An 18,311-nucleotide genomic window follows, 5' to 3' on the forward strand; every position below is an offset into this window, starting at 1 on the left:
TGTTACTTTATTTTATGAAAAACTGAGTCAAATTTCCCTTCCCTCTTATTGCCCCTCCTTTTCCTACAAGTACTATATTAATTTTCATGTCATAGGCTCTGGCCATTTCTCACAAAAATAAATATTTTTGTTCAAAAGTAGCAGAAGCAGAATACTTCAACAAGTTTCCTTGATATCAACCTCTTTGTCCAGTGCATTAGGACTATACAGTTACATGGAACCAGCCATAAAACTCTACTGATGCACAAGTCCCTGTTACTGGCAAAGGTACAGTACCCAATACTTTTTTAAAATCCAACAACTAATTTTTTTTTTTCCAAAATAGAAGATGCATATATTTTTCTGCCTTTCTAATCTTGCAAGCTATAATTTTATAAATTTCTTATCCACCAAACTCCTTAGGGAATATGTTGGTCTTAAATTAACATATTCTATAGCATTGATTTCAAATCCTTCTAAGGTATTTCGTTAAGATACCAAACCTCTAGCATAACCTTTCCTAACACCTTGAAACCTGCTAACTTCAGTCAGTGCAACCGAAATATTTTTTAAAGTGAGCACTGTACCTTTAACCAATTCACCTACAAGATGTACACAGGTGTGGTACACTCAAATTTACAAAAGAAATTAATAACTACAATACTGCATCCTCTTCACTGCCAAACACATCAGAAATTGCTACATATAAAAAAAGCACCCCATCCCATACATTCTTTAGGACTGCTCAGATATAGAACTTCTACAGGACTGGAGTGTAGGTGTTTAGGCAAGAAGCATGCACAGCAGAAGGTAGCATTAAAGGCATAGGTCAGAGATAGATGCTAACCAGTAAAATCCATTTTCAATTAGTGAACTGTTTCTCTAGTTTGAGAGAGTTTAGAAAAAGGTCATCCAAAATGTTCCAAAACAACTGTTCACACAATAATACACATACAAAAAGAGGGAACTTACACAAGGAGAAAAGGCAAACATGGCCTGAAATAGCCACTTACACTACACTACTCATTTGTGAGGTTTGAGAGTCAGTGATATTCTCAGGGCCACTCTAGCCAAGCTCTTCCTTTACTTTGCATTAGTCTTTGTAAAGCGTGTTCCACAGAATATTGTCCAAACAGAAGGAAAAAGGTTATGATTCACTCCCAGCCATTGTCTTTTATCATGTGGGCAAGTTCAATGATAAATTTTCCTTCTTTGTATTTTTGACTGCTCTCAAAAGCATGTTCCTGGAAAGAAGAAAAGACACTGAGTTAAGCTGGGGAAATGAAGTATTCTAAACATCAAACTTGCATTAAAAACACAAACCAAGAGACATTCCAGTTAACATCCCTATCAGTTACACCAAGTCAAAGGTGGGAGGGAGGAAAGATGAACAGGGTTGAGAAGGAAATAGGAGTAAACTTCTCGTAAGAGGAATCAGCAGATCCACTGCACAACCCATCTTGCTTTAGAACTTTCCGTGTTCTCTCAGTGCTTAGGGAATTTTAACGCTTTTTAAATGAAGGTTTATTTTGAAGTTAATTTTTTAGGAATGCTTCCTAAAGTAGCACGTTATGTGTGTTCACTTTTTTATTCCCAGAAACAATGAAAAGAGGGAACAGGAACCTTTTCAAAAGCTCTCCTCTATATTCATCATCAGAGGGAATGCATTAGGACAACGTCTTTCTATAAGATCTGAAGCTATACTGAATCAATGAAATTCCAACATGCAGCACCCAGAATCTAACATTTTCAAAACATCAAACTTGCAACACAGCTGCAAGCATTATAGGTAACTGTGCAAGTGCACAAATAACTTTTCAAACAGAATCAAGTTCACATTAGTTGTAAGCAGTGTAAACATGCTCAGTACCATTTATCATCATTCAGATTTTTGCTATATGAACCAACTTTTGCAATCCAAGAAATTAAAGACCCACTTTGACAATTTCTTCCATCCAGTTTAGTGTATGTGGTTGGTAATCTCGCAAAAAGATACTAGAGAAGCATTAGATAGCTGTAATAGCACCTATAGCTCATGTTTGTTTTGTAGTCTAAAGTTGTTCTCTGCTACAGCACTCCAGCAGATGAAGGAAGCAAAACTATATTACAGTCTGATATGCACAAAAGCACTAGAGCTAACTCACCTAAACTACCAGTATAGGTGCTACTCAATGGCCTACTCAAGCATCTGTGTTTCAACATATAAACATTTATCAAAGACTTAAGTATATTGCTTACATATTTCCATCCAAGAGTGGTTTTACAGTTTTCACAATAGATATCTGCTACAGCATGTAAACCTGTCAGAAGAACTCTCTCCTCTGCTGGACCACAGCCCACATTTACCCTGGGGAAAAAAAAAAGAAGTTATATTAGCTGCACAAGAGTGTTTCTTTTCTTATCTGTTACCCATCTTTTCTCCAGAGTACAAAAAAACAGTTTTAAAAAAGGGCCTAACTTATTCAATGCTGTAAAAGTAACCTCCTCTGTTACACTGAGCTGAAGGACAGAAGAGAAAAAGGGTTTTTCAAGTGTCTAGTCTAAACTGCAAACTGTTGGTGGTGCCCACTTACTCCCATCAAAAAAAAGACAGGCTAAATAGTTAAACTTTCAGAGAACACAACACTAAGCAGTAACTGGACACCTCTCCAGTTTCAGGCTTTTCTTCAAATACTATTTGAGACCCCTATAATGGCAGTCTATACCAATAAATCAGCACCAACATCTGAATTTAGAACCAACTCAAAAATAGCAGCTAGGAAAAAGCCTCATAAATATTTCTTTGCTACAGATCATCAGGCTAAGCCATGATGAACAAACAGCAATATCAAAACAAAACATCCCAGGAAGTACTGCATCAAGCTAGTTTTTTCATGAATAAGAGTCTACACAGAAAACATGAGGCAAGACTAAACCAAGTTTTTAATGTTATACAAAAGCAAAATTTTGCCATTTTTGCTGTTGTGCTACCAGATCCTTACTACTACAATTATACTAGAAGTCCCAACTCACCACTAAATGACTACATATAAAAAGAATTTCAAGGATCTGCAATGAAATCCTTTGCAGTTATAGTTCCATTACCCTGGTATAAAACAGACTAAGACACTTAACTGCATCTCTTTTTCCAAAATGCTGCAACACAATAAACTGCTGAAAAATAAAGACAAAACTGCAATCCTGCATATCAGAAACTTAAAATACATCCATTAGCAGATTCAAAGAACCTTATTATCATGGGTAGGACATGCCTAAAATTGCAAATATTAGGCTTGATAAGATCACAGAGACCTTTTGCCTCTAGCACACTTGCAATATTCAAGGTCATTTAAGATGTACCAAGTTTACTGAAACATTAACCTGTAAATGTATCCAACTATCATGCTGGAAAATTCTTCTTCAGAGTACAGCAGAGTTGTCTGAAGCAAAGTTACAGTCACACAACATATTTTGATTTCTGGATTATCTCAGAACGGCAACTCTTACTCAAGACAGTTACCATTACATACACAAAAGGAATTTCACATTAACACCCTCCCCTAAACTTTCAGCTATTAGCAGAATTACTTAAAATTTAAGATACACTAATATGTGCAAAGGGATACTTGTGAATCAGCTCAGTAGCTCTTTAGTAACTATTGCTGGTGAGTGAAGCCAACATTGAAAAGAACAGGGCAAAGTGCAGCTACATTAATTCCTACTGTTTTCCACTTATGAAGCATACCAAAAAAAGTTACACTCTGTAAGTACTGTGCTTAACCATAATAACATACTTACACAGAATTAAAGAGGTAGGCTCTTCCCTGGCTTCCCTGGAAGGACTGCATAAAACAAAAGCGCACTTGTTAAAAACCACAAAACCCCCCACCAAACAAAAAAATAGTTCCAGAAGGGTGTGTTAGTAAGCACATAAACACAATACAGATATAAACTATTTCAGAGTAATTACTTTATACCAATTCTTTATAGGAAAGCCTGGTCAGCAAAGTTTTCACCCACATGAAATTTTTAGCAACTATGTTAAGTTGTTAAGCATTACTGTTCAAAATAAGATGTCTGTAATGCAAACAAAACATACTTTTTCCTACCCCTCTGCTAGATATCATTTTCCTAGACCATTTCCTTCATGCCAATTAAAATAAATCTGCTTTTAATTCAAAGGGAATTATTTCCATCTCCTCTGTCCTCTCCCACTGCACCCAAAAGATTATTTCAATTTCATTGCATCATTTGCTGTAAGACCAATGAAATTCTGGATCAAGCATAAACCTAGCATATTATATTCAGGAAATGCATCTGACCAGTTTATGAGCATGGCTTTATTTTAATAAAACAACTGTTATCACCAAATGCACAAGCACAGCCATATGCTTTCAAATCTCTCACATTCCATGATAGATTATGGACAAAAGATGACTGTTAAGACTCTCCTGGCTGAATCTACATTAATGTTTTAGTTCAGAGCAGTAGCACAGTTTTGAAGCAAACCCCCCTCATGAACCACACTCACTCGGGGCCGGTTTGGCAGAGCAGTTTCAGTGCCTGTGAACTACGCCTTTGTTCCTTCTGCACCCAACTAAAGCCGAAGCTCTTCCACTGCGCACTCTACAAACACTAATGAAGACATAAAGGCCTGAACCTATAACCAGACAGCCTTGAGCTACAAACATCCTGGCACAACTTGTGAGCAGACTCGATCCAGCCATAGGTAAAACATTCAAAATGTACGTAAGACATATCTTTCATCTGTTGTTTTGTTCCTTCTGTATTGAATTACTTGATAATTTAGACACAGCCATTATTTCCCATTCAAACAGGACCACACTGAAAGGAAGCTTTTTTTTCTCTTCTATACTGAATTTCACTTTAAAAAAAAATCCCTAAACTGTCTGTCTTTCCAGAATTTCCCTTCCCTAACCTACTTTCAAAGAAAATTAACAATTTTATCCATGCTAAAGAGAAAATACAATTGTTAAAAAATCCTTGCGGTTCTAGTATTAGAAAATCAAAGACCAAATTTTCTGAAACCTACCTTAGATCAACGTGGAAGGTTTTTGGAAGGAAAATCTCACCTTTAATATCTTTTTAAATGGTTTTAGTAACATTAGACATGGAACCATAGGCAGAAGGACCTTTCTGTAATGCATTCTTCTTCTGATGTGTATTTACCTATATAATTAGAAGTCACTTGACACCAAAATAGATATTTTGCCAGTCTAATGATTAGCAACACAACACCAAGAACTGTTGTATCTTAACAACTTATTCAGAACAGTTTGCAAAAAAAAAAAGATGTAAAAGGGAAACGTATATAAATGAACACTTTTTCATCAATGTTAAGAAATACGTTTCTCTGGACTACTAGCAACAGTGTCGTGTAGTTACATTCAGCCCTCAGCTATTCATAAAATCTCACCTTAAGATGAGAAGTTCTACTTAACAGTTTAAAACATTGATATTTTAATATTATTTTAGCAACCACTTAAAAGAATTATTAAATGGAGATTTTTATTCACAGAACATATTTGTTCATCTATAGCAAAGACAACAGAAAAGGTACTCTCTCCATTAGTCAGAACTGCAAGTCTTATTTTTCACAAGGCAAGGGCAAAAAGAGGCTATGCAGTGCAGTAAAAGCTAAAACTTCTGGTAGGACTGACCCTGAAAGGAGAGACTGAGTCGAGTACAGAGTCTGAACAGCTCTGCCAGCAGCAATCCTTATACCTACCTTTAAAACAAACAAGCAAAGCCCCACCACTATTTCAGTTCTCCTGAGATACTTAAACACGCATCGCAGAACTGGCAGAATGGAACTGAACCTACAGTCTGTAGTTTCTATAGAATAAGCAGTGCTCTAAATCAGAGCCAGTGTCTCACGATCGATAACGAGGCAGAGAATGCGTACTGCAGATGAAAACAAAAAACTATTTGTGTATATTTTCTCAAAAACTGCCCATTAACAAATGAGTAACTAGTCTGAGTCAACTCCACATGAATTTAGACAACTGCTGTTATGCAACTCCAAAATTTAAAAAAAGCAAAGGAAACACTTTAAAGGTCCTCTTATTCATTAAGAAATAAACCTAAAATAGAACTTCCTTGTTCCATGTACCAGTAATTAAGAAAAAGAACTTTCAAAGCCACGATGACCATTATTTTTGGTTAAGCTACTGTAAAAATTCTTGTATTAAAGAAGTTGCAGCCATTTCTCCTTGCTTTAAAAACTTCATGTTGTGAACTAGAATTTAGAAATCCTTTTTCAAACTGCACCAAGAAATACTCTCTCCTATTAAATTAATCATGTGCTAGTTTCTCTATTTACATGTAATTACACATGCCAATCACATACAAATTAATGTGGTTTTTTTTGTCTGGTCCTACACAATCACTTTTTAAACTACTTATATGCCATACTTGAAATTCCCCAGCTAGCTGGGAAAGAAAAAGACTCCAGAACAACTCAGTCAGAAGACCTTTTGAACTACTTTATGCAATTATTTCTGCCAAGTTTATGTTTAGTCTTGACTTAATATCACCTAATAAAAGCTCTCCTTTGACACTGCATTTCTCAAAATTAAGCAGAGGGCAGTAACAGGATGCCAGGAATAGCAGAAAAAGCAGCTCTTTCCCTCTCTTGTTTCATAAGTTGAAAAAAAACCCTCTAGCCAAATGAAATACAAACCGCAGGTTGGAAAGTACTGCTTTAGTTGCTTTTTTCCTGATGTATTTTTAAAGATGACTTTTCTTTTACCCCTTGCTTTGTTGCCCTAAATATGCTGTACTCTCCTAGGGTTTTTTCCCCTTAGAAATGGCCACCTTCATTACTTTCTAATTTTTGGGATTATCAAGGTAGAATGGAGGGAAAAGCAACACAAATCAGAACCTTTTCCTGGGACAGTGGTTTTAGCAAGTAAATCTGTTCACAAACATCGCACTGTGAAAAGCTCCTCCATTCCCACGTTCGCTAGCTTCCCATTAGCAGAGTTAGGCCCATTCATTTGTTGGGGGCTTGCCTCCATATATGTTTAGAGGATAGATATTATATTTACGTGCCATAGAACAATTGTTTCTTTGCCCAGATGGGAAGAGCTAGTTCCTCCATGTTTACATTACTTACAGGTAACTTGACAGCAACCCGTGGCAACTTGCATTACTGTGTTTTGGAATGCAGAACTTGGGTCTAGGTCTAATCTAAGTCAGACTTTCCTTTAAAATCAGTGTCCAACCACAACATCAGTGTGTCATTGAGCATTTAACAGTCTGCAATTCACCCATGTGGAACTCTCATACACTGAAGTAAAAGCACTGTAAAGATGTACATTTTTAAATCCCCGTGCCTTTTAATTTTTCTTATGACTTTCTTAACTTGTCAGAGCTTGGCAGTCATAGTTTCTTACTCACTTGAATAATTGAGGAGATTTTTTTTCCCCAAAAATTGTATTCAAAGAACACAAAAAGGTACACATTAGTCACATATGCATCCTCTTGACCACAGAATATTGATTAAGTAGAAGAAAGATTTATTATCAGAGCTCTACTTCCTGATGCATCCTATTACTAGAAATGAAAAGATGACAACTCATTTTGGCACTTGAACCGCTTGCTAGGCTTGTAACATGGCTATAAACAGAGTATTTTGCATAACTAGAAAAAAATTAATACTGAACAAACATTTGTTTTTACCAGCACTAAGTTTCTCACACTCTGCACTCTATGATTTAGTTATACTGATATTAATTTTAAGAGACTGTCAGGTTAAACGCCTTGTGTGCCAACTCCTCAAAGGAAACGAAAGCAAAGAGAATATTTTAAATGGCAGTGTCAAGGACTAACAGGCATAACTGTTCAAACCAGTCTCCAGACAAACTGCTCTTCTACAGAATAAACATGATCTATGCAAACGAAAACTTTGACTTTGCAAGATCTGTTCAGCACTTCCAAGACTGCTATCACTATACATACATCATAACTATAACAGAACATTCTATTAAAACTGTCCTAATTCTGAGTCTGAAATATGTGTCTTATCCAGTAAAGAGGAATTAGAAAATAGTGGCAAGTAGGACCAACTGTCATCAATAATGACTCACATCAACCAGGATTTTTACTTAGAAGCTGGGCGATTTATCAGTTCAACTAACATTTGCAGTTAAAACAAACTTGCTTTCAAGTTTGCTTTTTCATGGACCTCAATTAATAATATTGCATTGATTTATGAGTCAGCTTTGTCCTTAGAAAAATCCACATCTTTGACTAGCTGTCCATTCCTACAGGAAGATTTACTAGAACCATAACTTTTTCTTGTTTCAGCACAGTTGAAAGTATCTGAATTGTCTGATAATGTAACCAAAATTGTTTAACTGTGCTTAGGAACTATACTAAGGTCAACTGCAATAAGAGTTTGGTATTACAATCTTTTCAAGTCATCTGACAGACCTGTGTCATCAATACATTTTGTAGTAAAGAAACTTTTCACTTATACCCTAGGACATACCTGCAGAATGGTATGATCTATGCTTCCAAGTTAAACCCATCATTACCTCTGACGCCAGGATTAGCTGTTACCCAGGAGAAAAAGAAGTACCAGTTAAGCAGAAGATGTATTTACTGCCTTAAGGCATACCTAAGGGCATGAGTGGGGGAAGGGAAGGTACTAAAAAGCTTATGTAATTAATTATTCCCCACAGATGGGATTAAATTGTGTGGCTAGAGATCATGCTCCACAGAAAACACGCAGAGAAACTGCCATCTTAGCATGTATTAAGGGTATGGCAGGCATCATTAAGCAACTCAGAATGGTATTAACCGTATCTTCCTTACGCACAACCTGCAAGCTACTCGTAACTCAGAAAGATGATTTTAAAGAATGGCAATGAAAGAAGTCCATAGTTGGGTTGGTTTTGTTTCATTTTCTTGAGATTCCTTTCATTTGCTACAGTTCACTTTACAAGCTAAGAGATCAACCTGAATTAGTATTCTGAACAAATACACAATTCAAATTCAGAAGACAGTATTCTTAGGGGCAGTATTCTTAAGGTAAACCAGAAACACAAGTGTTCTGATGCCTAAAATTATCTTCTCAGTAAGATGCAGAGACTGCAAGGATATCCTATCACTTCAAGACTTGCAAAATAAATTCAGAAAACTGAACTCAACATAAGCTACTGACAAAAAACGCATTGGGAAAAAATATTTGTTTCATTTGATATTTCTCTCAGATCCAACTCCTCCTTGATACTGCAGACAACTAGTGATAATGCTGCTCAGATGATTCCATGATAAATATTTTTTTAAATTTAAAAGTGCATTTTCATTCAATTATTTACTGATTTTAATGAAGCAAATTTTAAAGTTCAATATGTAGAGAATAACCTTAAAAAATTCCACCTCAAAAACTGCATGCCTTAAGACTTGGCAAATGGTGTTTCCAAAGTGAAGACTTTGTCAGGCAGGACAAGTTATCTTGAGTTATACAGCATCTCAGATGTGTTCTGGAAATAATTATGTCAAAACACCCATAGAAGAGAACAATACCCTTGCACACTTTCCAGGTCTTTTAAGCCTTCAAATCTATTCTTGGATGTTTTCCAAAGATTGCTTCTCTTCCAAAAACTAGATTCTTCCCCCAAAAGAAACAAACTCCCAGAACCCAAAAAACTAGAAGTCTCTTAAGAGAAAAAAGATTATCACCAGAATGTTTATGACATTAGGTCCATTCTCAGCTTTTTCAGCACAATGGCCTTCAAGGATACAACAGGCCCAGCTACCTTTCCAGGTACTCCTTATATCATAAGTAAAGGGGAATTACCAAACTGAATCAAGTTAAGAATAGCACTGTTATTTAAAGACAATAAACCCTTGCAAAAATTCCTCTTGAACTCAGCAGTTAAACAGAGGAGGACAAAAACACAAATTGCTAGGCAAGGCTAAAAATGTTTTGGCATCTATTTAAGCTGAAGACTTTTCCTTCTCATCAATAATATAACAGCAGATATACTGAATGCCTTGGAGAACTAAATTTAACCACCAAGATTGTTCTTTTACCCATGAGGTGCAAGGATTTCCCAGAGAAGTCAATGACCATTACATATACATATACCTTTATGCAGAACTTGTTCTTGAGAACATTGACACATCTAGTCTTGTCTGTGACTTTTCTCCCCTCTGGTCAGATACGCTTTGCAATGAATGAGACAGAAGAAAGTGACAGTATATATACAGGCATCTACACAAAGTAATCCAGATTTTCTTCCATCCCCAGCATTAAGGCAAACTGTAAGATGATTCAACAGTCTTTCAGGCAGGTCACCCTTGAGTTACAAAGCATTATCCTTTGCAATATAGTCACTAGGTTCCAAGATTTCTATTATGTATTTGTATTTCTTTGTCATTTGTTGGACCTTGACTGAATTTCTAAACAATTACTGGAACTTAGCAGGTACAAGCCATTCTCAAGTGCTTTGGAACTCATGCTCTTCAAGCAACATTGGTCTCCTAATAAAATTAACTACTGCTAATAATCCCTGCAGTACCGCTTACAAACAGATCAGAAGAAAGCTCTTTCAGTTAATGCTTTCAAAAAACTTATTTTAGAATAGCTTTAAGAGCTATATAACATTTTGTACAGGCCACACACATGGCAGCATCACCTCGACTTCAAAGAGTGTTGTAGAAGTTTTCCCTCAAAACTTAGTTATGTCAGTTTTTAAAATTATTGGGATTTTTAAAGTTATTATTTCTAACATATACTGTTTGGTCACTTTTTGTGCACTACTTGAACACTTTAAAATCCAGCAAGTTCCTCCTACAGCATCAATTTTTTTGCCTTGCTCATAAAGGCCTGTGGTTGCTTGCTGATAGAAGTTTTCTCATCTGTGTCTATAGGCATAGTAGGATATTACTCTAAAAATATCCATTTGCTCCTTTAAAGGAAAAAAAAAAGCTGCAGATTCTTTCCCTGCCCTCTGAATGCCCCCCAATGTAGTGAAGACTGGTATACTCCTAATAGTATTTTTCTTTTTAAGTGTTTAACATGCACTTTGAAGTCTTCACCAACGAAAGAGAAAATCCAGCACTTGTAGACTTGTTAACAACGCAAAGCAGTAGTGTCTAAGAGGTACCTAACACCTCTTAACTGAAATGTGTAATTTTGAAGTCATATACAGTTTGTTAGTTCTTTTATTATTCACCCTTCAAATTAGTGTCTTCCAAGACAAATGGGGTTGTAATTATGGCAACTGTTCACACTTGTGTGCATATGTTCAGCTGCACAGACTAATGCTTGTCAACATCTCTACTGCTGACGACCTCCCAGTTTGGGACTTCTCAGCCATCCTCCTTCCCATTCCTTCCCTTTCCCCAAGTTCCTCCTTAGACTCAGAAAACACAAGGTTAGAGTGAGAACATCTAGAAATGTATGCTTCACTCACTAACATCAAAGTGGATTTCAATATAAGGCAACATGTTTAATCCTTTCATAGTTGCAGAGAAAATTAAAACTACAGATAATAAATCCACTTGTGCAGGTAGCACATTTTACACCATCTTATTAGTGTGCATTCTTATTTCTAAAGCCATTGCCAAGACTCTTGGTCACCATTTTATCACCAGCAAGAGCACAAGAAAGAGCGTGATGATTAATTCTAAGGCAACAAAGAGATCCTGCTGCTCAGACTGAACAGCAATAAAATGAAAAGGTGATTCACGTACACTGCCATCCTTGTCAGACAATTGGCATCAACAGTTCTCAAAGCAGAAGAACTGCAAATCTGTATTGAAGCCTGGTGGTCAGAGAACCAGAATCAAAGGGATGACTGACAGAAATATGCAGTGCTCTTTCCTTTTCCATGACAGACCAGCATTTAAAAGACGGACACCACTCATTTCATAGCATAGCTTATCTTTCCATCAAGTTGGAAACATTAGTGTCAGAGGTCTAACACACTTATACCTCAAAGCACATTAGAAAGCTACTTTTTTCAATTAAAAGCAGACCATGTATTTTGGCTTTTTTCCCTGACCATACAGAAGGCAGCAACAATCACCATGCATCCAGGAACTGCAGGGTGGGGAACACCCAAATGAAGCCATTACGGCTAGGTACTGAACACTGTTTGTCTTTATCTGCTGAAGAGTGTTTAGGGCACTAGTGTTCTGGAGTGATATTGTAGAGTAAGCATTTGGAAAAAAGTGAGACAATCTGCAAACAAAAATTGTATTTAGTAAGTGTTACCCAGAGCTTAGCTTCTAACTAGGTCCTTGGAGTATGTCGGGGGAATCTGGTTGAGCAGTCCAATTCTCTACTCCATCAATAAATCCAAAACAGCACAGAAACTGCACTGTTCTTAGGTTGTAGAGAATCAACTTGCTATGCTTCAGGTTATTTTAAGTATTTTTGCTGCAGCTGGGTAGTTAATAGTAATGAGAATTCTAGATATTGTTAGTATAAATTAAAAAAAATCTCTCATTAACCTAAGTTCATTGTAGAGAATGTACATCAATGAAAGCACTTCTGAGAACTTAAAGATTCATATAAAAAACTGTTCTGACATATACTCATCTGTTAGTCCTTTTACAGTTCTAAGTTATGTACACAGATGTCTAGAATGTGCCTTTAGTTTTCATCTTCCAGGTTAACCTGTGTTTTCATTCAAAAGAAATCAAATCTTATATCCTCCTACCACTCCCCCAGCCACCCCCCAGGACAGCACTACTTATTTTTAATGATCCAAGTGTATCTAACTATTGCTTTGCAGTTGTTTCCATCAGAACTTCTCCAATATTGGAATATATACAACTTAAAGGAGGGTGGGCTTTTTAATGCTATGTTCCAAATACAAGTACAATAGATGAGAAATGTTCTGTTTATTTCACAAGCATACAAAAAATACACCTCACATTTAAATGTATTTCTCATTACCACAGATTTAGACAATATGGTTAAGAAATTTTAAGTTGACAGAATATGGATCAGCTGTCAAATAAACATACTGTCAACCAGCAAGTGCAGAAACTTTTCTAAGAAATGTCTTCACTGAAAATTACGGAAGCCAGAAATAAAGCAGAACCTATATCTAACACCCTTCCCAACACCATTAGAAACAACTGAGAAGTATTTGTATTGACCAGATAGATTTCTTTAAAGAGTCTGAATTGAAAATTTGATTTTGTTAATGTTTGAGATTATTTTTAATATGTTCTTAAGCAAAGCACATGTTCATATTACAGTTTCATAAATTTTCTGCTGACCAAGACTCCTAAGACCTTGAAGAACTGGCTCATGTGGTAACTGTGGCAGTTTAGTTGACATGCAAAAGTCTAAGTCCACAAAAAGAAGAGCTTCCTATTAAGTATGTGTGCTTGGACTGCCTTTTCTTGATGAATTTATAGATATCAAGAGACAGAGCTAGCAAAGTTTCACCCTTCCTGTAGGCATCTACAACACCTACAAGTTCAGAAAAGATTAGTCCCTTCCCGCTAGTTTTTGGCCCAGAACATGGAGCAAATAATGAAGCTATTATTGCTTGTAATTTAGAATCCAGCATTGCCAAAAAGACCCCTTATGCTCAAATTCCAAAATCAGCATGGGAAAAAAAAGAAATTCAAATACATTCACATTACTATTTAAATATTTCTCTTGGTTTTGCTGACCTTAAACCAAAATAAGATCAGTCACTATAAGGAAAGTGAGGAACTGTTTTCAGGTTAATACAAGTAAAACAAGTCCTCCCTCTTAATTTCTTCACATCATTTTATATATGATATATATATATAACAGCTAGCTCACTGTTTCATATTTGATGCATCACATTTGCTGGACCATGCCTCCATACATATACTATGTTGAGGGAAAAAATTGCTTAGGGGAAGACACTAAAGGCAGAGCAGAAGCAAGCAATAAGTAACACTGCCAAGAACTGCCACCAATTTTACTACTGGAATCCAAAAGTTGCCTTGAGATCTAAACAAAGATCAAAAAGATAAGTAACACAAGAAAAACTATATGGGGAAACCCCATTATTTCCTGATAACCCCCTAAGGGATAAGCAAGCAGGTATACTTTCTCCTCACCCAAAGAAAACTTCAATTCAGAATTCGCAGAATTCTCAACCTCCCATCTCTTCAGCACTCAAAAGCAGCACCACCTTAGTGCCACTGAACACACAAACAGGCAGGAGCAACAGATAAAGTTAGTTATAAAGGGTTTACTGCCAAAAAATTTCACAAAATAGTTATGTAGAAAGCAATTTGTATTAAGACCTTTCAAAAGCAACTGAAGTGTTTTCTCCAGGATGCCATTAAGAGCAAATCCATCAGGAGCTTATTTGAAGCAAAAAATGAGCCAGTCTGTCAAGTATTTATCCCAAACTTCAAGTTTTCCTACATATTTCATACATCACAAATCTTGGTTTCTTCCAGCAACAGGTAAGAGGAGGCTAGGCCTGTCTCAAGGATCCACACATCCTCTACACTTAAGTTTAGGCAGTCCAACCGGGCTAATCGTATTCCTTAGGAACTGGTATACAACAGAAGTGAATGTGTTTACACATTCCATAATAGCAGTAGAACATTCCAAAACCAGCAAGTTTCATCACCTCCAGTCAAATAAGAGTCAAAAATAATTTTTAGCTGGAATGACCATGCCCAGAATCATTTCCCTACTCTGAGATCCATGTCTTCTTTTGACAGTTTTCCTTAGCAGACTTTTCAGACATGACAGCTCACATAGTACCTACCTGACAGGAGACAGATTATTAACATGGGGATTATATTAGATCACGTTGTCACGTTCAAACATTTCCAGAATATGTCCAGGCCTTAGTACACAACATGTATGACCCAAGAGTGAACCCAGGGAAGATACTCTGAAGTATGCATCAATTTGCATCCTTTATTTACTGGAAGCAGTGATACAGTGATAACCATTTTGGTTAAGAAATAATTCGTGAGGTCTCTTAAATCACTTGCCTTGGAGATCAACTCATCATGATTGGCTAGATGGGCTCTGCAGTGGATACAGCTGTAGGTTCGATGACAGTTTGGCAGGTAAGCCTGGAACGTTTTTGATTTTGTCATTTTTACCATCTCTGCTGGTGGCTCCTCACTCAGCTCAGGGCTGGCACTTGAAGAATTACAACTTTGCTGAACTCGCTGACAAAAGAAACACTGGAATATGCAAGCAAAAGCCGTTGTTGTTCTGGAGTGTGTGTGGCACTTTCCACACAAGTGACAGAAGAGAAACAGTCACCACCTGTAGGTGAAAAGAACAGAACAATTAGCAGCTTACAACGAGGCCAGAAAAAACTCGTTATTCAACAATGCTAGAGACAAAGCAAAGTGTCATTTAGAGCAAATGCCTTGCTACATTACAGGCCCCTTTCTTCTGTGAAGCTGCTCAATTCAAGTTCCATTCAATACAGCAACAAGCAGCTCTGTTCCACTAGTGGCATTTACTCCATCACATTTCTAATGAAGGAGATTCAAACAGCTCTCCGTGAAACACAAGCACTTTTTACAATATACGAGGTATACTCTTTAAGACATCCATGCAGAAAGTTACGGCAAAAAGGCAGGGGATTAGAGAAAGTTAATTGTCTTTGAAGTTCCAGTGGTCAGTTCCAACATAGCAAGTGACAAGGCATCTTGGAAAACACTTGCTATGTCCAACAATAAGCATACAATAAATATTCACACTTCAGCTTTCAGCAAAAATCTTGCTGCATCACATGTGGCTTTGAAGTCAATGCTTCAAAAGTCAAATGCCAAGGAAGATGCTGCCACCCTATTCAGGGATCTTAGTCTCCTCCTCTCTCAAGCTCAGCAGAATTATGCCTTTAGGCAAAGACTTTTTCGACTAGTGTCCTGATGAAAGCTAATTAAATACCTCCTCACTCAACCAGAATAGTCTTAATGGATGCTACCAAAATCCCAGTCAGATAATACAAGTTAAATTCTACACTGAGAATAGCTATTGCATTCTTAATTCTGAGTGCCTTTAAGAGACATTACATGCATAAACAGAGAAGGCCAGACCTTCCCACTATGCTGGAAAGCAAGCTTTTTTTGGAGTTTGCCTGAAAGTTACAGATTCTAAATATTCATAACAACATCTACTGATCTGTCAAAGGCCATCAGCTGCCACACTGTATGCATCAAGCTAATGAGCAATCCAAACATGAACATTGCACAGTCACTTATGTCATCAGCTATCAGGTGACTGACAGTAGGTCAATAGCACAAACACAGAAATGAGACCCAATATAAAGAATTTACAGTATCATCATCCATGCTGTTAAAACAAGCATGCAAAACACTTATCACAGTTGTAAACTGTGTGCAGGACAGCTGTTAACCACTCTTCTGGCCTTAGGATACTAGTAATACAAATAGAGAAGATAATGAAAGCCACATAAATTAAAGTTCGTTCCTAGGAAGCAGTCACTGTGCTTCAAATAAATTCTGAAAAAGTAATCTGTACAGGCCTAGCACAAGAGACAACCACAGCGAGATTTAAAGGGGTTTGGTTTTTTTAATCTTAAGCTTATGATAGCAGCAAGAAAAGATTCAAGAACTACTGAAGGCCTTAGTACAAGAAAATTTCTTACACAAAGAATTGCAAAGGCAGAGAAAAGCCACAAACAAGACATGTAGCAGAACAAATGCAATCCAAAAATTAAAGCAACAATTGAAAGAAGTTGCCACCCAAAGCACATATCTACACATCAGACTGAAAAGGAAGACAGATTTGGCAAGTAATACATCAATATGTTTGAAATATTACCCCAGTTAGCATGAAGACCAGAACTTAATTATTAATACAGCCATTTAAACAAATATTATGTAATTAAATTATCTTGGGACAATAGGTATAACTGCAAAGGGAAGAATGATTATAGTGTTTGGAGAGAACAACTAGATATTAAGCCACATTTATTAGAGATAACATATTATAGGAGAAAGAAGACATAAGAAATACAATCCTGAAGTTAAACATGAGGTCCCCTTTAAAATTGCTGCTTGAACTCTTAATGTTAGAAAGATACAGATCCTGTTTAGGTTTACAGAAATAGAAAAAAACCCAGGGTTTCAGAACAAAAGGCACCACAAAACAAAGATGGTTTTATTTTTGGATTAGACCCTTTATATCAGTAATCAAAACATGAGTTCAATGCTTGCAGAAGTTCAGCAAGTTGAACATAAGTATTTTTCTTCAGGGCATTCCCAGAAGCTCTTTTAATTTATATTTCTAAAGGCAATCTGGACTCTTTCAGACCCAATATACTGAGTCCTGCAGCTACAGAAATTAAAGAATTCCAAAGCTCTTTTGACAAAACTGTATTTGATATTGCTCTCTTCAATAAGAGGGCAATCCTATGTGTTTGATATACACCATAAGAACCCCAGAACTTGTTGCTTTGTGATGTTAAAGACAAGAATCAAAACACAAACCATTTCGTAGCTTGCTCTAGTAATGGTGAATAAATCCAGTCTCACTTGACTCTGATAGAGCAGCAGCAGGTTCCACAGCTGCTGTTCAGTACTCTGTGGAAAGCAGCGTAAAACCCTGAGGCAACTCTTTCTTTCTTTCTCTCTTAGACAACAGCACAGTCTGTGCTTTGGTCATGCACACGACAGCTGGGCTTCCTGAAGATCTAAGGAACTTAGAAGAAATTGCCAAGTTAAGTGCAAAAGTAAGCGCACAGGTTGCTGTCTACCCATTTCTAAATGGCTGTCCAGACTGTTTCGGGCGACTTGTCTGTGTACCTACCCGTCTAGCCCCAACAGGAGCCTCTGGAAGCACTAGCGTGCTCGCCACAGGCCCGTACAGCCGGCAGGAGGAACCTGAACAAGCCTCTTCGCCGCCTCGCACGGGGGCTTTGCCCCGGCACAGCCACCCGCGGCCTGCGCCCAGGGGCGCCCCCCGGCCCCGGGCAGGGCGCGCCCCCCGACGCGCTCCGAGGGACGCCCCTCAGCCGAAGGCCGGTTCTAAGGGGATGACTGATTAATTAACAGCCCCGTCGCCCGGTTTTACGGGGATGATTAATTTAACAGCCCGGTCCCACCGCCCGCACCCCGCGCGCCGCCCAGTGACGTCACTGGGGAGGGGCGCCGGGCGGCCAATGGGTGGGGCGGCCCCGCCCCGCGCGGCTCCCGGATGTGTAAACAAACACCCCGATCAGCGTGGCGGGGGGGCGGCCCCGCGCGGGCCTGCGCGAGCTGCTCCGCTCTGCGACCGGGCACCGGCAAGGAGAAAACAAAAGCAAGCAGCTCCCCTGTCTGCGTGGGGATTTTCACACCGCTGCTGGTCGGCCGCCTCAAGAGTCGCACACAAC

At 37.8% G+C, this 18,311-nt stretch overlaps 1 protein-coding gene across 1 annotated transcript; it reads right to left on the bottom strand.

Annotated features, from left to right (window-relative positions):
- Nucleotides 1-1,133: 1,133 nt before the first annotated feature.
- YPEL1 (yippee like 1) lies at nt 1,134-15,203 on the bottom strand (the record flags this gene model as incomplete). Its single annotated transcript, XM_082007661.1, has 4 exons — nt 14,947-15,203; nt 3,757-3,800; nt 2,218-2,326; nt 1,134-1,223 (listed from the first exon to the last, which is right to left on the bottom strand). The coding sequence occupies exons 1-4, from the start codon at nt 15,061-15,063 to the stop codon at nt 1,134-1,136; spliced, it is 360 nt and encodes a 119-aa protein (XP_081863787.1). The 5' UTR covers nt 15,064-15,203.
- Nucleotides 15,204-18,311: the final 3,108 nt, after the last annotated feature.

Source organism: Phaethon aethereus (assembly GCF_964289735.1).
Source record: "Phaethon aethereus genome assembly, chromosome: 17".
Taxonomy (NCBI): domain Eukaryota; kingdom Metazoa; phylum Chordata; class Aves; order Phaethontiformes; family Phaethontidae; genus Phaethon; species Phaethon aethereus.